At 42.2% G+C, this 21,415-nt stretch overlaps 1 protein-coding gene across 1 annotated transcript in view; it reads right to left on the reverse strand.

Annotated features, from left to right (window-relative positions):
* igfbp2b (insulin-like growth factor binding protein 2b) overlaps positions 1-21,415 on the reverse strand; it is a 30,711-nt gene that overhangs the window by 3,957 nt on the left and 5,339 nt on the right. The window contains exons 2-3 of the mRNA XM_066686334.1: positions 6,591-6,748; positions 3,103-3,243 (exon numbers count right to left, since the gene is read on the reverse strand). Of these exons, the coding sequence (XP_066542431.1) occupies positions 3,103-3,243; positions 6,591-6,748 (299 nt within the window). The remainder of the gene's footprint in view (positions 1-3,102; positions 3,244-6,590; positions 6,749-21,415) is intronic.

The raw sequence follows: 21,415 nt of genomic DNA on the forward strand, positions 1-21,415 counted from the left end.
CCTGATTGCAAAACATCGTCTAAACTTCCCACAGGCTGGCGGCAGTCGGTTCGCAAACATTTTTATGACCTTGAAATTCCTGATTTGAGACGCATTCACCTTGGTGTCAGCAAAACACGCTTACTTCCGAAAGTGTGGGAGCCCGTTTTTCAGACAGCTCTAATCTCCATGTCATTCTGTCGTGTTTTTGTGCCAAATTGTGAAACTAGTGTAGATGAGAGGTTGCACGTTGCCTCATACTAACACTGCCCAAAGTGATGATAGCTGTGCAGACTTGGGCTGCCTCTGTTCCGCTGACCAGCACTGGCTCTGGGATGGGCTCCACTTGTTAATTTTTTTTTTTTTTTTATAGACTTTACTCAAGCTGAGAAAGGTCAGTGAGAACAGAAGACGTTCAGAACAGAAGACATATGGATATTGTAGCATTATCAGATTAGCAACTTCTGTTAGCTGAGCATTCTTCACTGTTACCTCTGCTGCTATATTAGGTGTCCAGATTAGGAATTACATGTGTATATTTTGGCATTAGCTCGAGTTTTAAGACAAATACATGGGGTCATATGACAGTCATCCAACATCTCTTTTGCTACTCAATCAATTTTCAAATATAATATTCTCAAATAGGTGCCATTCAAAGTGTAAGCCTATGTAAATCACAAACCACCCCACAATGATCTCAGTCCCCCAGGGTCAATGAACTACTGCTGTACCATACAAAACTTCAACTCAGAAAGGGCATGGCAATTGACATTTGCAGCATAATGACTGACATGTCACTCACAGCAACTCTCTGAACTCTATTTTCTTTTTCAAGTTAAAGAAAAACTATGACAAGCCTTCAGTGAGAAAGCTATTGGCAGTAAATTATCAAATATTATTATTATATACACTTCTAAGACAAGGCATTCAATCTCTGTCATGATCGTCAGGAGGGTGGTGTTGATTTCATCCCCAAAACCCATTTTGATTGAGCTATATGGATAAATAAATTCACAGCTTAATGGCAAAAAATAATAACAAGCAGCTCACTGCAGCTCTGAAAACCTGCAGTAAACCAAAGATTCCCCTGGTAAATTTTGAAGATATTCTTCAGAACACTTTCCTTTTTTATCTTCTTTAAATCGGCTTGCATTTACAGTAGCAGTCAAAAGTTTGGACACATCTCCTCCTTATCAGTGATTGGTAGAACTGTGTACCAGCCCCTACCTCTGCACAACCCCAGTTACAGTCTCAGACACATTCAGAAGGGAGCGGTTCTACAGATTAACTCTCGACGAGGCCACGGCTGTTCACTGAAAACCGTTCCAGGTGACGACCTCATGAAGCCGACTGAGAGAACGGACAGAGTGTGTGAAGCTGTCGTCAAAGCAACAGGGGGCTACTGTGAAGAGTCTAAAGTATAAAACATATTCTGCTTTGTTTAACACTTCTCTGTTTACTACATAATTCCATGTGAGTTCTTTCATAGTTTTAATATCTTCCACATTCATTTACAACATAGAAAAAGATATAAATGTCCAAACTTTTGACTGGTGCTGTACATTAACATGTGGAAAATGGCCCAAAACAAAGGAAACCCTCCCTGAGTGGGTGTGTCCAATCATTTGACTTGTATTGTATATTTTGATAGTTCGCAAACCTGACGTCCAATGAATTCCACTGTATATTTCCACAGTTTCCTCTGTGACACTGAGCTTAGTGCTATAGAAGCCAAGGTTGCCCCAAACACATGATGGACTACAGTAGCAGAGACATCGTTTTTACATTTCCTGTTATTACTATTTATATAGTCTGGGGACAATTTCTTGATTTTTCCATATCTTATTAAATTTGTCTTGAAATGCACGTGAATATGACATACAACACATATATAACCCATATAGAGCCTCCAGGACTCTGGAGTTAATGTGTTTGTCACTGGCTCCAAAACTGCTGCAGAAACCTCAACAGCTGTGACAACAGTAGATTTCCACATGCCATTGAACATGTTTCTCAGATACTGACTGAACGAAGAGTGAAGGGTTGGTGAAACAACAAGTTAAGCCCTTAGTGACTTTGTCCACTTGTCAGTTTCACACAAAATGCAGACCGCTCAAATCCAGTTTCTCAGTAGATGTGATTTAAGCAGGACTGATTTTCTGCAAGGGCGGCACGGTGGCTGGGTAGTCACACAGTTGTAGTCGATTCCCGCTCCGGGAATGTGAGGAGTTGGTGTGTTCTCCCTGTGTCCGCGTGGGTTTCCTCCGGGTGTTCCGGTTTCCTCCCACAGTCCAAAAACACACATTGGTAGGTGGATTGGTGACTCAAAAGTGTCCGTAGGTGTGAGTGAATGTGTGTGTGTTGCCCTGTGAAGGACTGGCGCCCCCTCCAGGGTGTATTCCTGCCTTGCGCCCAATGATTCCAGGTAGGCTCTGGACTCACTGCGACCCTGAATTGGATAAGGGTTACAGATAACGAATGAATGAATGAATGATTTTCTGCAAAGTGAATGGTAAAAAGACATATAAAATCGGATTTGGGGGCTCCTGAGTTGTGCTGTGGTCTAAGGGTCGTCCTTACCATCTGGGCCAATACAGGCCTCTCTGAGCTGGCATATCTCATCTGGGCATTTAATGTTCTTTAATGTTTAAGGGTATTGAGCTGTGCTGTGGCATTGTGTTAACAGCACTTCAGAAAGAACTGGTAGTTGGCTTCACGTGTCTCAGAGAAAGCATGTGAATTTCCTCATTCCCCCCCAGATCGGTGCATGTTTGGGGGAGTCCTGGCTAAGGGGTGGAACTGCTGAGGTCTAAATCTGGGAGATAACTCGGTCAAAACCAAGCCTGATTTAAATGGTTCTGAACGTGTGACTCAGTATGACCACTGAGAATGGAATTCATTAGGTTATTCAGTCATTCAGGGATGGGGCTGCTTGCCATTACACCTTCAGTGCGTTCAAGCCTGCATTGTTAATATATAAACCAGTGTGGCTATGCCAGCAAATGTGAATGCACTCTGTACAAATTGGACTGGGTCACTTGTACCTTGCAGTTCTCACATCTCTTCAGTGTGAACAAAGTCCAAGATGAAATGATAAATAAACAGACTGTAGTGACCACTTACTTGTTTTAGGTTATACTGTCCTTTCTGGTCACAGTTGGGGAACTTTAGTTCATACAAGTTCTCCAGGGGTCCTTTGTTGTCATGGAAGGTCATTTTGGAGATCTCCTCCAGCACCTTATCCAGCTCCTGCTGACACTGACTCTGTTCAGCCAGAAACACAAACACACGCACACATACACACACACACACACACACACACACACACAAGAAAGAGCAAGATAAGAACCAGTCCGGCAGGCTCATGAAACATAGCAGATAATCATCTCTTGCAAGCCCTACTTTTTTTCCTTTCTCTGTCTCTCTCTCTCTCTCTCTCTCTCTCTCTCTCTCTCTCTCTCTCTCTCTCTCTCTTTCTCTCTCTCTCTCTCTGTCTGAGGAAAGGCAGCTGCATCAAAGGGCCTCTCACAAATTTTACTTACTCCTTCCGCTCTCTATTTCTTTACATATTGTCCCTTCTTCATACTTTTATTTCCCTATCTCTCCCCTCTGTTCATTTCTTTTAATATTTCTCTCTTCTTCCCATCTTTCCCTGTCTGTTCTTTCAGTATCTTGCTCTCTTCACTTTCTCTGACTCTCTATGTCTGTGACTGTCTCTTTCTCTCTCTCTCTCTCTCTCTCTCTCTCTCTCTCTCTGCATCAAAGGTTCTATCTTATTTACACTTATCTGTTACTCTCTTTTTCTTTATATACCTCTTAATTTCTTTCTTTTCTTTTACTCTCCCCTCTGTTAATTTCTTTTGTCTTTCTGTCACCTCTCTCACCATCCTTGTCACTTTCTCTGTGTCCTTTTTCAGTGTCTTGGCCTCTCACTTACTTTTCTTTCTCTCTCTCAATAACAAAAGGCAAAAAGGCAGCTGCACCAAAGGGCCTCAATCAATTTTTACCTCTCTATTCCTACACCCTTTTTCTTTCCTTTGTGTTTCTCCTTTTTGTTCTCTCTCTCTCTCTCTCTCTCTCTCTCTCTCTCTCTCTCTCTCTCTCTCTTTCTCCTCTCGTTGCTTGGCCAGGGATAAGAGGGTACCAGGAGTGAGCTCTGCCAGGGATCTTATCCGTATCATGTGGATGAAAAGCTCTCCAACAGAGAGCTCACTGCACTCGGGGCCCAGCTCTCAACACAAATGACGTCAGCCTGACATTCTCATAGACTTTCTGCTGTAGAGGGGGTGGGTGATGGATGGGCATTAATGATTTCTGAATTCTCGCTCTGCCTAAATGCTACAGCCACAGAGCCTAGGTCCAGCCCTAACACTAGTTCTAACTGAGGTTATACCTGCTATAGATTGCAATGAATAATGTTGAGTGTCACAATGCTCTTCATGTGGTAAAAATGGTTATACTAAGAGTTAAGTTAAAGGAAATATTTGGACCAATATAAACTATTAGGCACCTCTTGTAATGGGTGATGTCAGATTTTTTAAGCTGCACCTTTGCTGACCCTTACATTTATTCAGACACAGTTCGTAAAATAGTTATCAGTAGAACAAGAGTCTCTGGAGCAGCTGCACATGAACATACATTCTGCAAGCTCAAAGCCAAGAATTTGCTCTTTGCAGTGGAGTTGGAACCTGGTGTCAATACACAACACAAATGTAGCTTTTTCATTATTGAAAGTGACCAGAACAGTGTTAAAGTACCCTTCCACCTTGAACAGGTTACAATATTTTAGCCCAAATCTAATGATCTAATGATGTTCTAAAGGGCAGCTTTTGGAAGCATTAAATGGAAGTCAGACGTCTGGCTCCTATCACTGCAAATGTTCTGTCTTCCCTCTAAAGAAGGTTCCCAACCACCGGGTTGAGGACTAGTATCGGGATGTGGACAATTTGTTGCTGGGCTGCTGTAACTGCCAACTACAGCACAGCAGTTGAGCTTTGCTTTAATATTTCAATTATTACAATGTTATTCATAAAAATGACCATAATTACAAGTAACAGTGTGTTTTATGAGACGTATTAATTGCAATTCAAAACACTCAAAGTAATTTCATGTAATCAACAATATGTCAGTCTACTGCATCACGTCTTTCTGGATTAAGGTAACGACAGAACAAACTCAACTTGCCACAGTGACCTTGAAGACAATGTTGGGTTTCCCGTTCACATATTTGTGTGAGGCCAGGTTTTCAGCTTATATAGCCAACCAAAGCAAAGCTACATAATTGACCAAATGCCAAAAAACATTGCACTCACAGACATAACGCTGTTTTATGACCGCTTTGTCTCCAGGAAGCAGGCCCAGTTAAAGTGTCCGTTGTGAGGTCAAACGTTATGGTTGATATATCCATATAGTTTACTGTGACAACAGCGAAATATAACGACACACCATGTGCCAACCTGGTCCATCAAATATGGTGTGGTCCATCGAAACAGCATGTGTTGTCTAATCCATAGACAGCAGTCTTTACTGTCATTTCTTAGCATTATTTTCTGCACTTTTTTACATTAACAACTGTACTGTGCAGGAATTTTGAAAAGTGGGTGGAAATCCTCTTTTATGGCTGGCTATACAGGGAGTGCTAGCTGTGTGTGCGTGCAAAGCCAGCCACTGCAGCTTTAGTTTATATGAAATGATTCATCATTTCAATATCATTCATTTCCCTGAAGAATTATCCCATGAACAAAGCCATATCTCAGGGTCTACAGCACTGGGAGGACTCTGGCTCTTCTTCGCCAATTGCTTATTTGAGAAGAAAACCACAAACAAAACTTGTGCAAGAAATGACTGTAACAAATGGGATATGGCCAGAGAAAGAGAAGGGGGGGGGGAGATGGCCATAGTGGGAGTGTTGTTTTGGGATGAAGTCATGCAGTAATGGTCAGTTGGCTGAGGATTTAAAGGTCCAGGTAAGACGATGGTACACTTCCAAGAAAAGTTAATTAACTCACTGCAGCTACGCATGATAGCCAGAGCTGATAAAGGCGAGTTGCAGAAATGCCAGCGTGATAAGGCTTGGCTCATATAATTTCAGCCAAGATGCCAAGTGTTTGTTCTCTTTAGCAATGCATTTGTCACTGTCAGCTGTCACCAGTCAGCTCCCTGAAGCAGTTCATGGAGGAAAGCCTGGATGCTGCCAACTATCCAATCTACAGACTTGCAGCTGTTTGTATTTAAATTGTTTTGTAATTGCCATTGGATTTGAAAGTCAGGATCTTTGTTATTAATGGACAATAAAAATACACTGCAAAAAATGCATTCTTTAAAACATCTCTAAAGTAGATGTCTATCTGTATGTATTTAAACTGTGTGTGTGTGTGTGTGTGTGTGTGTGTGTGTGAAAGTAAAATGTGTGTGAGTGTGATAACCAGAAGAGGGCACTACTGTACTAAATACACTGCCAGCCAAGGTCAGTACAAGGCTCTGCACAAACCGTTACACTGTTTCTGTCGGCTAGGAATGGATCATTGGTCACATAAATGGATAATCAGGACTCCTCTGCCTGTGAGGTGTAAAAAAAAGCCAGAAGCACCCCTACCCTGAGGGACTCTTACCTGTCTGGGTCGAGGGGTCTTGGGCTCCTCCACACGGTTGACCAACATCCTGGTCCTCTGTTCGTTCTGGTGATGCCTGACCGCAGTCTCCTTGAGCCAGTAGTTGGCATCTTTGGTCTGCTTCTTCAAAAATGGTGGCCTTGTAGCGTACTCTTCATCTAAGAAATAACATCAAAGAAATGACACTCAGGAAGAGTCAAAGATAAACACACTCTTACAAATAGAACACACTACATATAGAGAGTGAATCTGTGGCTCCACAGCCACTCACTTTTAAGCAGCAATAAGCAACTATCTCCAGTGAGACTTCTTCATGTTATAAAACTGCAATCACACGGACACCTAGTGGTCTGGATGTGTCAGAGGTTCACCACTAAACCTGTTTTATACATGGCCGCCTCTCATGAGAGAGAAGCACTCCATGGAGATTAAAATTGATTCAGAAACTGCTGCCTGATTCCTCTTACCGACTGATAGTAAAGATGACAACTTTAACAGTGGAGTGGAGACATTTTTGCTCCAAATCAGAGTTGGGGGGTGTTTTTTGGCAGATCATCAGAGCACAACAAAAACAAAGTAATGGTGGGGCCTTAATGACAGTTCCTGACTCTGAGAGGAGATAGCAGCCTTTCATCTGCACAGAGCATGTTCAGCCAGGCACAGGTGAGATTCTGCAAGTCATCTGATCCTGCACTAAACAGAGCTCTTTCTGCACAGATACTGCAGATTACAAGGCTATAGATAACTCTTGGCGAGACAAAGTGAAAGAGAAATCAGTGGTCATTTGGAGAGAGCATATCTAGTGCTAGACACAAATGTTACACTCACACTCCTGGACCAGGCTCAGTAGCACCTCCTCCTCAAAGACACTTTCTCAGTGTAGAAGGAGACGGGATGTTCAGAGACACCACTATTTATATTTTTGTTCATCAAGCAAAGTTCTTTGAATTAGCATTTTATATGAATATCAATTTGGAGTGATTTTGGTTTACACCGGAAACTAGTGTGAAGTGCTGGAATGCACAGATGTGAAGAAAATTAGAGGTGTAGCCTGCCTCAGAGGTTCCCAGTCACTGGGATCATTTGGTACCAGGCCACAAACAACAAGGCTTTTACAACGTAATTGTTGCAATTGTTGCATATATTAGCCTCTATTACATGAAAGTGTTGGCGCCTGAGTTTGCACCACAATATGCTTTTAACAACTAAAGGCTACTATTAGGGGCAGCAAAAAAAAAAAAATAAAAAATAAAAAAAAATTTGAAACATAAATTTAAAAAATTTAAAGAAAAGAACAAAAATGAACAGCACAAAGAAAATACAAGACGCTTGTAAAACCTAGATTCTTGACCACTGTGGGGGCTAACACCTCATACCCATTGCGGGGCATGAAGGGAGAAGCAGTCCAGTTATTTCATGCTTTCTAACAAAACATGCTTCCACAGCAACAGCACAGGCCTTTAACATACCTTTAACTCAGCATTGTTTGGTCTGCAGTTTTAGATCATTCATTCATTCATTCATTATCTGTAACCCTTATCCAGTTCAGGGTCACGGTGGGTCCAGAGCCTACCTGGAATTATTGGGCGCAAGGCGGGATTACACTCTGGAGGGCGCACCAGTCCTTCACAGGGCAACACACACACACACACACACACACACACTCACACCTACAGACACTTTTGAGTCACCAATCCACCTATCAACGTGTGTTTTTGGACCGTGGGAGGCAACTGGAGCACCCAGAGGAAACCCACGCAAACACAGGGAGAACAACCCACACTCCTCACAGTCACCCAGAGAAAACCCACACAGACACAGGGAGAACACACCACACCCGTCATAGACAGTCACCCGGAGGAAACCCACGCAGACACAGAGAGAACACACCACACTCCTCACAGACAGTCACCCGGAGGAAACCCACGCAGACACAGGGTGAACACACCACACTCCTCACAGACAATCACCCGGAGCGGGAATCGAACCCACAACCTCCAGGTCCCTGGAGCCATGTGACTGCGACACCGTGCCGCCCAGTTTTAGATCACCAAAAGCAAAAAAGAAAACAAGGGAGACAAATATAAAAACATTTCAATTTGAAAGTATTGCAGCAAGCATCAAAGGAGAGGTCAGAGTGAACATAACCCCATGTTGAGAACTGGGTAAACCTCACTCACCATTAAACATAAACATGCATTTAGTGACCAGCTGAGCAATGTGCGTGCTTTGTTAAGCTAAGTGTACCCATACTTGCCAACATTACAGTGAACATGCATCTGAAAGCCATAAACTGTCTCAAATAAACTTGAACATTGAAAGGCCATGCGAGTATAGCAGCTGATGCTACAGTATTCTATGTTACAGCTTGGTTTGTTTTAGTCACTTTTGTGAAGTAGTGTTTATGTGGAGTGATTGTTTCATTTTATTATCTTTTATTATGTTACACTTTAAAAGAGTGGAGTTAAGACTTAATACTGGAACGTCTCTGTGAGGATCTGACTCCTGTTACGCTGTGCTGTGTATGTTTTCTCTCTCTCAATCTCTCTGTCTCTGTCAATGTCTAGGTTCTGCACTTTGTTCCAGTCCATGTTTTTGCTCATCCACCCAGAGTTTGGCCCATAACTCTGATGTGTTCTGTGTCTGTGTCACTGCTTCCTGTACTTCATCTCCCCGGGAATCATAAAAGACGCCGATGTGAACGCTGCTTGTCCTCTGTGTTTGTGCTCTCTGTGTTTTTTGGGACTCTGTCGTTAATATTGAATCCTGTGGTTCTTGTTTTTTGAACTTTGCCTCTTTTGATTTTCAAAGATAGAGATCTGTTTGTAAACGTTTGTAGATACGTACACTGTGTATATATTTCACCAGAGCAGGGCTGGCTGCCGTTTGTTTTGTGTGTGTTTTCATGTATATACTTAGGGAGTGAGGTTAGACATTCTCTTTTGTTTCTATTAGGTAAGTTAGAGTATGTTAATTTGTCGGCACAGACCATCTTGAATTTTCACTGGTGTTTGTGTGTTTTTTGTGTCCTTTACTTCTGCTTATTTTCATCCCCATTCTCATCCCTCTTACAGTTTTTCTGTTCCCACATACCCATCACAACACACACCTCATTCTGTTACGGCTGAACCCTAGACTGGGTCGTAGCACTCCATTCGGCCATGAAATGAGGTCGGGTACTGATGCTGGATTATCTTCAACCACAAATGCCGCTACATCTAATCCCATAGGTGTTCACTGCTCTTCCATCACTTTAGAGAATACATATTCACTTCATCACAGAACACCTCCGTGGGCTTCAGACCCATGTGCCTGTTATGGGCCCATATGGATGTTACCTCAGACTCTGTGCTATTCTGCAAATGATATATATATCTAAGCTTTCTACGCTTTTTTATTTCATCCCCCTTAAATCAGACAACTACCAGAACACAATTACCCTCCTCTGTGTTAATTCTGGAATATAGTGGGCATGTGTTCCCTGCAAGGGCTGTGCTGATAAGTGCCATGCTTTCTAATGTCACTTGCCCTGTGAATGGGTCACTGGATCTCTGGAGGACTGTTTGGCTGTCTCTCCTGCTGTGTTGAGACTGTGGGCAATGGTCAGTGCTGTGATCTCATCATTTTTGTCTGCAGTATGTCTGCGCCCCCTGGGCCACATGCCCAAAACACCGGCTGGTATGACATCAGCGCCAGAGCAGATCAGTGAGAAGAAGCGTGATTACACCACAAACCGTCAAGCAGCGGTCACTTCATCCTCGAGTTTCACGCCCGACTGTGAGGAACAGGCCTAAGAATAGTGTCGGAAACTGCCAGGCACCTCTTCCAGCGATGGCCTCATCTCACAAATTGTTGGCGGGTGTGCTCCATGGTGGACACCTGCCATTACGCAGACACTGAAGCATCCACTCTCTTTGCTCACATTCCTGGGCCTGGCCAAGCAACACCTCCTACTCGGGGTCCCTTCCTCTCTTCCCCTCTGTGTGTGGGCTGTGTGGTCAGGGTGCGGACAGTGGCTTTCTCACAGGGCCTCCAGCTTCCCTGCTGTGTTCATAAAACTTCCCTGATGTTAAAAAGGCAAACCGCTTTCCAGATTTGCACCGAACACACTTATGTTATTTTTATACATTGAAAATGAGAAGTTCCTAAATATTTGATGCAGGCACAAAGAGGAATAATTAATTGGTTAACAATCTCTATTACATAATATGGAGTATATATATTTTTTATTTACAATTACCCTTATACTCTTAAGATCTTATTAATTACAAGTGAAATAAGCAGTCAATGTCATGGCTGACCACGTCTACTTTAAAACTGCAGGGCTCCAAATACAGCCTCAAGTAGGTGAACTCAGACAGACAGGAACCAATCCCATCAACTTGTGAGGTGTGGCTTTCATGCTGCGGGTGGGAGCAGTGGGTGGAGGTAAAAACAGGGACTAATCAAATTTTCATAGATCCACACACACTGAATGGAAGCAAAGGTGTAGTGTTACATCTAAACCAGGCTGAGGGCATTAGAGGATTTTTTTGGCTTGGCAATATCTTCTAGCATGTACTCTTGATGGACAGAAATAATTCTTTACAGGTTTAATTTATGACTAAAAGGGGACCTTAAAGGCAACACATATGATGATTCTGGAGATCTAGTTTTCTCACAGCAAAACAAAATCCCCACTGCCATTTGTGTTCGTTCAGAAGCTCTGCATCTTTTAAGGTGGAAAAGTATGTTTGAGCAATAAATTGACTGTAGCTTGTTGGTGGTTGAATTTTAACTTTTTTTTTTCACTGTTTGAATTACCACAGAAACTGTTTGGTTTTCTAGCACTTTCAGTATATGTTTTCTTTCACGCAGTTAGCACTTTCCTGAATTTGTAATTAGTTCCACCTTAAACGATTGAATTTTAACAGCAAAAGTAAGTCAGTGAAACCCACCCATGGAGCAGAAATAGACCGACAACATCATTTTTTATGCTTTTTGACAATTAGAGGTCTCTCCACCATCCAAATGCCTCCAGGTGCCATTTCTTGGCCGCGCCTGAGTGGACAACAGATGGAGAGAGCTCCTGAGCCAGTTCAGACTGAGACATTTCGTTTGTTTCCCATTTACAAAGCCAAAATTCCAGCTCCTGACTCCAGAGAGGTTTCTACGAGGGCCTTATCACAAAATATACTACATGTCTTAAACCAGATTCTGCCATTGAAAGAAACGTGTTAAGTAGGCAATTATAATATGTGCTGTATAATGTCCACAGAAAAGCATTAACCAATAGAATGAGCCACTCCAGAACAAGTGCACATGAGCCTAAGGTCAACATGCTCAATGCCAAGTGTCATATAAGAGGATAGACATAAAGCCCTCCTGTATTGGTCTGTGAAGAAGTTGATCTGTGTGAAGTTGAACCTGAATGATTGAGCACCACCCAAATGAGATGAGCTGGAGAGGCATTTGTGATTCATAACTAACTGGGATCCAACATTAGTACCAGATTTCACTAATGTTCTCATGGCTGAATACCACCACATTTCCAATGAAAATTTCAAAGCCTTCCCAGAAGAGTAGAAGCTGTTACTGTAAATGAGGTACAAACTAGCTCTCAATGCATTCAAATTCAGATGAAACATAGTAAGAGGAGGTAGTCACAAATGTATGCCGTGGATTAGCCGCATAGTTAAGGCAGTACATACTCAACAAACACATACTCTATGTGTGCTAAAGAGCAGTGTTTACCTAACTAGGTCCCACTCAGGATTTTGAGAAAGGATACAACACGGTTATGACCACATGCTTACTTTTACCAAGCTGTGTTTAAAAGGACTGACCTTAAAAACATATACAGCAGTGTACATTTGTAGAGAGGCTCTGGCCACACTCGGTTTGTTGAAGGTACTGAGTGCTTAAAGAGTCTCCCACAATTCCCTTTAGCAATGAATGCTGGGAAAGCAACCACAAGGCATTGGAATTGATGGAAACCTGTCTACAGTTTACCCTTCTGGTAAAACACTGACAGAAGAAACCGTTTTACCACCCCACTGAGATCTGTATGTCAGAATAACAAGTTGTGGAGCAAGAGTGGGGCGGCCACATTGTTTTTCTCAACAGGCTCCAGTGAGGTCTCACACTCTACCAGACCTGTACTATGAAAAATTAATAGAAAACACAGACAGCTGGGATGCCCGAAAGGCTGCCTGGTTCCTGGCTCCTTCAGTTATGTAAGCACCCGACTTCAGTGAAGGTTTTGATCTGAGGCACCAAAGAAAAGTGTGCTAGTTAACACAATTCAGTTCTGGGAAAGGTGGTCCTCTTCCTGGCATACTACTTTCTCCTGAAATGTGTGTGTGTGTGTGTGTCAAACAGAATCCTCGAGGTGTGTGCAGAGGTTCATTTTTCACGGCAAATTTGTCCCGCCCAACATACTTTATAGCTACTTGAAAGTACACCACACCAAATCACTTTCATTACACAGCACTGCATTGTACTGAGCTGCAGTTTCAACATCTGCTCTGTAAAAAAAAAATCTTATTTTTATCCACACTTCAGTGTTGTGTATTACGTCCACGCCTTTTTTTTTTACCCAAACCTTTAGCTCTCATAAACTGTCCTGCCTTGTCTCTGATCTGATGAGATAAAACAAAAGCCATAAAATGGAAGAACCAAACTTCTTGTTCTTTTTGACCCTTGACCCTTGCAACAAGGGAACCTCCTCCCCACAAAGAAATAAATAATAATAAATAATAACATAAAGACTAAACTGAAAATTAAGGCTAATTTAATTTAAGCTTGTTCCCCCTTTGAAACCATAACAGCTTCTGCTTTTGTGGGAAGGCTTTTCACTGAGTGGTGGAACATTGCTGAGAGGATCTGATTGCATTTAGCCATGAGAACATTAGCCTAGGGGTCAGGGACTGATGTTGCATAATTTATCACAAACACTGTTCCATCTCAACCCAAAGGTACTGGAGAGGGCTCCATTTCTCTACAGAAAAAAGCTCCCCTGCTCTACAGTCCAGGACTGAGTGCATTTGGCATTGGAAATGGTGACATTCGGCTCATGAGTCGCCACTCCAGGGATTCCTACTCTATTTGTCAGTACAACTGAACATGTTTTCTCAATGTATGCACCGTAATGTTGCGATATTCACTAATACTTTTGGACTAATAGTGTAAGTTTTCATGTGTTACTGGGCCTCAGCTGATCAGACATAACATTACAATTACATCTACATTCTTACATAGATCTAACATCTAATGTTGTGTGTCGTGCTGGTACGAGACGATCAGACACAGCAGTGCCCCTGGAGTTTGTAAACACTGTGTCCCCTCACTGTCAACTGTCAATGCCACGTTGTGTGTTGCGGTGTTGTGGAAACATATTAGGACACAAGAACTGATAAAAAAAAAAACTGATATCCTTCTTGTACGATTTCACAGTGTTAAAGGGTGTAAGGCAGTGGTCTTTCCATGTGTGTTCCCCTAAAGCGTCAGCACAGGAAGCCCTCCTGCTGTGGCCAACATGCACTTTCAATATTATATCCAGCTTTAAGAGGCAAAGCATGAGGCTGTCTGGGCCTTAAAGCTATAATTAGGATATTTTGGGCAGAATTCCATGTAAGGCTACTTTTAGGGGAGGCTTCTCAATGGTCACAGAATTCACCAGATGATGAACCCTCATCATATTTCAGCTCTACTTCTCACTTACAGTCCATAAGGTTATATATAAAATCCCTCTAGACCAGTGGTTCCCAAACATCTTCATCTTCAGTGCCTCCCTTTTGTACTTGAACATTTTTTGCCCCCTCCCCACACCCCCACACATTGTAACATTGTAACTCATACAAAACTACTACAACTTCTGATTGGAGGATGAAGAAATCAGTGACATGCATTATCCATTGGGCTTGCGGTGCCTTGTGATAGCTCTGCGATAGTTATTTCAGCTAGATATTGATAATTATGTAATATACCAACACTACAGCAAACTTTTTATAATATCACCATAACTGCAATCACTCTCCAACACCTGTTTGCGTGAGTATCACTACGAGGTCTTTCAGGGCTCTAGGGTTTGGCATCTGCTCTTGTCTGTGTTTGTTAAATTGCTCTGAAGATCAGCTTAGTCACGGGCAGAAATCACTGCTGATCTTGATGCGTGACTAGCTGAGCCTACAGAAGCACGTACGCTTGATTTTGTTGACAAAGCTTGCTGTTGATTGGAAGGGTAGCTACCTGCAGGTTCTTTACTCTCCAGAACCATGCTGTTCTGTTTTGTATTATCTGTAATGAGAAATGCAAAGGTGAAACTGGAGCAGCATGAGGTTATAAATCAGAAACCTGCTGGAGGCAGGACTGAGTCAGTAGGATTTACAGAAAAAATGTGTGTCCAGGCAAGTGATGGATAGATTTGGTGTGTGTTTGCAAGCATGCATTTGGAGTCTGTATGAATATGTGACTGTTTACTGTTTAAATGTTTGTGAAAGTAAATAAATGAAATTGCATAGTTCTTCACTTCTTCTGTGATCTGCACACATCACACATTCAAGGTTAAAAGAAGGTGGCTCCTGACTTAAAAACATCATTACGAGGCAGGATGAGGTAAATGAATGTGACCTGGTTTCAGTCTTGTGATATGCCTCGGAGGAGGAAACAACTTCAGCTTGTTTTGTGAGGGAAAAGTTCTTCCTCAAGCCAAATGCCCATCAACTTGCTGGATTCATTTGTAGCGTGGTGTTGATCTCGTTCTGGCACCATGGAAACCGTGTTCTACCTGTCAGAGGCTGCCAAAGCTGAGGCTTTTAACAAGCTGTTGAGCAACAAACTTCATCGCACCCACCCAGCACTCGGAGCAGATAACACACTAGAGAGGTTGCTAGGCATCCGATATTTTGGACGGAGGTTGCCATATACAGTGGTTTCTAAATCAAACGAAGGCTGTAAACATCTCAGAATCATCCCATTCCTGAAATAAGCAAATGAGCAAGAACCGTCTGGTAAAACTTGTTGATTAGACATTCAACTGGTGCAAAACCAATAAGCACGAAGGACCAGTGGGTTCTCCATGTGTGGGAAGAGATCATTAAATGTGTAACAGCTGACCTTTGTTTAAAAGCATGGTGTTCCTGATTGTGTGGCTGTGAGTATCAAAGCTGTACAAAGACCTAGACACTGCAAAACTTAAATTTCACAACCCCAACAAGAACATGGAGCTCGCTGAATGTTTTCTTACACAAGCAGAGAGGGCTTTAAAAAGACACCGTCAACACCGACTCTGTGAATATAATTTATAAGCAAGACATCTTAATTTTCCCCACATTCAGCTGTTCATTTTAATATGTGACACTGTTAAGAACAATGTACTCTACAGCTACATTTTTGCTCATTTAAGTGCACAAAGTGTTCTGTGTGTACCCTCAAAAATACTACAGTGACCTTTAAAGTCTTTAAGTGTTTTTCCAAGGAAAGTGTACATCCAGTTCAGGGTCGGGATGGGTCCGGAGCCTACCTTGTAGCGAGCTTGTTTGCCAGAATGTTTGCAATGTCGGATGTCTAAGTTTGGATGTTCTCAACATGCTTTTATATTATATAACATTATCTATATTATATTGCCAGTATTTCTGTTAGAATAATAAGCAAAAGGTTTGCGCTTGAAACCAGTATATCTCACTGCATGGTCGCTCTCTTGCCATAGATCCTTAATACTTTCAAACTCAGTTTTAAACAATGCACAATCTATGTCACCACTGGCAAATCAATAAGGGCATCTCTGCAGCTGGTCTGCCGCCCTGTCCTGGATATATTCCTGCTCCAAACCCACTGCAGCCCTGATGAGGATCAAGTGGTTACAGGTAATAACTGACGGACACTTTACCAATTTACCTACCAACATGTGTTTTTGGACTGTGGGAGGAAAATGAAGCACCTGGAGGAAACCCACGCGGACACAGGGAGAACACACCTCACTGCTCAGAGACAGTCACCCAGAGGAAACCCACACAGACACAGGGAGAACACACAACACTCCTCACAGACAGTCACCTGGAGAAAACCCACGCAGACACAGGGAGAACACATCACACTCCTCACAGACAGTCTCCCGGAGGAAACCCACGCAGACACAGGGAGAACACACCACACTCCTCACAGACAGTCACCCGGAGGAAACCCACGCGGACACAGGGAGAACACACCACACTCCTCACAGACAGTCACCCGGAGGAAACCCACGCGGACATAGGGACAACACACCACACTCCTCACAGACAGTCACCCGGAGGACACCCACACAGACACAGGGAGAACACACCACACTCCTCACAGACAGTCACCCGGAGGAAACCCACGCAGACACAGAGAGAACACACCACACTCCTCACAGACAGTCACCTGGAGGGAGACTAGAACCCACAACCTCCTGGTCCCTGGAGCTATGAGACTGCGACACTAACCTGCTGCGCCACCGTGCCGCACCACTGTACAAACAATTGTAAGTAAAAATCTGGTCAAATGGTATTTCATGTACATCATAGCATCATGAAATAGGAGGTTTATTTAGAGATACCTAACCTTAAGGTAACAAACCTAAAGCTAAATATTATTTAAAATTGAGCCAGACAAAAAGGCCTACAGTGAACAAGGTGAATGGTCTGAAGTGCCCGCAGCAAAGTCCTGACGTGAACTCCACACAAAGTTCAGGGGCTGGGCTGAAAAAGTGTGTTTGAGGGAAATAACTGGAACCAACAAACTGGACTGAATTAGAGCAGATCTGTCAGGAGGAATGGGCTAAAACTCCAGTGTTGTGAGAAGCTTGTGTAAGGCTCCTTCAGCATTTGATTCAAGTTCAACAATTAAAAGACCAAGCCACCAAACGCTAACAAAACATAAGTCAGTGAGAATGAAGTGCACATTATTTATCGAAATACACCCTTAAATACGAATATATCAGCTTTTCTTTTGAAATAATTATTGTGGAAATAAAGTATTAGGTATATTTTATAATTGTAGTTGTGAAAAAATAATTTCATTGTAACAAATGTATGACAATTGTCTTTTTATTAAAAAAAAATTAAATTAAGAATTAATACAGGTACATGATCGCTAACAATGAAATCACCATCTTTAAACTGTCTAAACAAAACTCACACATACTTTTAGATACAATATTATCCTCAAGGAAAAAGCAAATCGATGCACATGCTTTTGCAACACTTCTACCTTGATGAAACTCATAATGAATGCAGTGAGAAATAAATACTTCAAATAAATCCCTTGCCATTAAATGTTGTTGCTGTTGAATAAAATGGCAATTGTCATTTTTAATGCTATGCAGCGATTACCATAAAAGGAAATGAGCTAATCGACCTAACACATAAATGTATGGTGACATACATTCTTCAGCCCAAATGTATGCAAACTTTTGGCTTAAAAAATATATTTTATAAGGAAAGATATAAACTTTATTGTATACAATTTAAATCTTATGTTTCTACTGTTTTTCTACATTTACAAATCAATGCTTTCGTACATTTAAAATTAACGCTTTTCAATTCTTTGGAATTGGGAATGTTTTGCTTGTACTTCAGATACAAAAAATTATGTTTTGCAGTGGATGCATGCCTCTGCTCAGTTGAACTTTTTCTCTCGGTCGTGTGTCTGAGTAATAGCACCCGAGGCTTTGTGTCAGTTTTACAGCGCGAGGTGAAAGACAGCTGGACTTGTTGGTCTGAGAGAGCTGCTTTGAACACACCCTTTTCCAATCTCCTTTGTAGACTGCAGGGGGGAGGGGATTCGCTCCAGAGGGCTGGGAGAGGTGGGAGATGGAGGGGGCAGCGTTTATTTTCATCTCATGACTGACACTCCTGACGCCCCTAAGGCCTTCGGGCAAAGGTAAAGTCAAGCTGCCCGTGAGGAGCCTCTCTGGGGTCGCAGGTACTGACATGCAACCACCACCCAAGGCATCCCCACTCTAATTACACTCTGTGGGGGGTGCTCGGGGGAGGAGGGGGGCACAGGCGCCAACACATCACACCCCCGTAGGCCCGAGAGGGCAAACTCAGTACACACGGAAAGACAGAAACACAAACACACAAAAGGAAACACAAACAGACTATATGTGCTGGAAAGTGAAAACTGAAGTTGAGAAAGAGGGATAAACTGTTCAAAGGCTTGGAATATTGTTTTGCCATTTTCAGAACCTTAACTGTTATAGCAGGCATATTAACTTCTGTAAAGTATGTTCACATTAATTTAAACAATTAATATGTTATTAATAAAACCAAAAATGGTCCTTATAAGGCATTGCTCAAAGAACCCTTTGTAGGAGCTTTCTTTTTAAGAGTGGGGTTGGATGGTCTTGTTTCTTGTGAACGTGAATGCTGTTGTACCTTTACATTTTTTATACACAGTGGAACCTCAAGACCAATGATGTGGTATATTTAAATATTTCAACTTTTCCCCAAGGGTCAGTGTTGGCTGAAAGGACATAAACTCCCCCAGTTTTGAGGATGTGGAGCAGTACATCTAACATCCCTAAGCTCAAAAAAGCATACTGTGATTTTGTAAATACAATATCTTACAATTCTATTGCTCACCTCAAGACGAGGCCAGTATTTGTAATTTTTTGCAACTTCTATTTTTGCTCCGACCTACTGCTCAGTGTGTTTCACTTTTGATTACTTTGACATTAATTCCTGGAACCATGAGACAGCGAGCCTTCAAAGATTGTGGGGGGAAAAAGATAAAACCTGACATGCTAATTAATCAGTCTGAGAAAGAGTGACAGCTTGTTTGATGTAATCACTTGACCTCAAACCCAAATCTGCATCCTATCAATCTAGAAATGTGAAACTGTTTGAGAAAAAAACGCCACTATTTGAGTGTAAGGTCTAGCAGCCAAATCACATAACGGAGCCAACAATGCCCCTGTAAACAAGAGAATGAAGATGCCTGTGATTTAGAACCTATTCAGGAAAGTCAACACTTGATTCCTGTTAACTAAGACACATTCATGGCATCATTGCAAACATAAACATAACAAACACGCATCACCATAAATTAAAACAGACAAGCATCATTCAGTCAGATTTGGCAATAAAGGATTTAAACGTTTCCAAAGGCAATACTTATCAATCGCTTACGAGTAATGTTTCCATATTCTTTGCCATGAAGCTAGCTGGAGGCCAGCGCTCTTGCCTCATGCTCTGACCACACAATTATAGCGTGTGTTAATAAAAACTGTGACTGTGGTCGACTGATCACCTGTCAGTGAACCCAAACAGCAGGCCAAGGGAAGAGCATCTGAGCAGGTTTCTGGCCACTGAGAGGATCACGTCATTGCTGGATTGATTGCTCTCAGTAGCCTCTACAGCCTGCTGGGTCATGTTTGACGAAGTAATCAGGCGCATGAGCAAAGCTGACTACAGGTGGAGCACTGCACTCAAGAGATAAACACGTAGACACTAGAGTTTGACCAAGGTGAAAATGTTTTTGAAATCGATGCTGAAATTTGTGCTTTTACTGTCATTGTACAACATCGCAATGAGCTCCTCATTCAATCCATGGCAGAGAACACACACACACACACACACAAACACTCACACAGGCCACAGCTGCCTGAGTGTACATGCAAATCTACAAAAAGGCTTCAGTTTATGTATGTATCAGTTGCTTGACTGCATTTTTAGAGATTATACTATCCATTTATAAGTTCGTAACACAATGGTTTATTGGCAATATGATACAACTGTTCAATAACTAAAAATACCTAAACTAAAAGACCTAGCATTGAGAGGACCACCCTACATGCATTCATTCATTAATACCTTGCTTGTAAGCCATTCAGGGTCACAGTTGGTCACTGGGCGCAAGGTGGGAACACACCCTGGAGGGGGCGCCAGTCCATCGCAGGGTGACACATGCACATTCACACTTAACAACACTTTTGAGTAGCCAATCAACATACCTAAGTGTGTTTTTGGAACATGGGAGGAAAGGACCTGAAGGAAAACCACTCGGACACGGGGAGTACACACCAAGACAGTCACCTGGAGCGGGACTCGAACCCACAACATTAGGATATTGGAGATGTGTGACAGTGACAGTACCTGCTGCGAACTCTGGTTGAAGTCTGAGATGTGAGTGCAAGTCTCAGTAGAGCCACACACCACCCAAATCCTCCCACACAGGTGCCACTGTTGCACAACAGAGAAGAAAGTCTGGACAAGGGAATCTGACAACAGATAGCATTTGCAGCCAAAAGACACAAAGATGTTTTCCTAGTTTCAAGCCGAGTATCAACATAGATTCACCAGTGGAAACTTCCTTAATTCTAGAAAACATAGTGTGTTAGTGTGTATGCTAAATGGTAAATGGAATCGAACACAGTAATTGACTTGAGTATCTTCTCCAGAACATCCACTGTGTGCAATAGGTACTTCGTAAAATTTCTGAAATCATTAGAAGAAGTGCCTTAAAAGAGGACATCCACAATTGTGGGGAAACAATGTTCTTTGATTTGTTTACGTTCAGAATCTCTGCGTCTTTTAAGGTGGACTGGTATGTTTGAGGGAAAAAAAAGTATGAAAATGGCTCAAGTGTAAATTGTGAGTTTTAATCACTGTTTGAATTACCACAGAAACTCACTGTCGGTAATGCAAATACCCATCTCCCAAATTTGGAGTCATTCCACCTTAAGTGATCAAAAACATCAAGAAACATTACCCACCTATGGAACAGGAATGGAGTAATATCCTCACCTCAGTTCGTTCTTTTCAACATTTGGAGTCCTCTGCGTTGTCGTCTAAAGACACTCCAGGAGACTTTGCAGAAAA

This window comes from Hoplias malabaricus, chromosome 12 (assembly GCF_029633855.1).
Source record: "Hoplias malabaricus isolate fHopMal1 chromosome 12, fHopMal1.hap1, whole genome shotgun sequence".
In the NCBI taxonomy this organism is placed as follows: domain Eukaryota; kingdom Metazoa; phylum Chordata; class Actinopteri; order Characiformes; family Erythrinidae; genus Hoplias; species Hoplias malabaricus.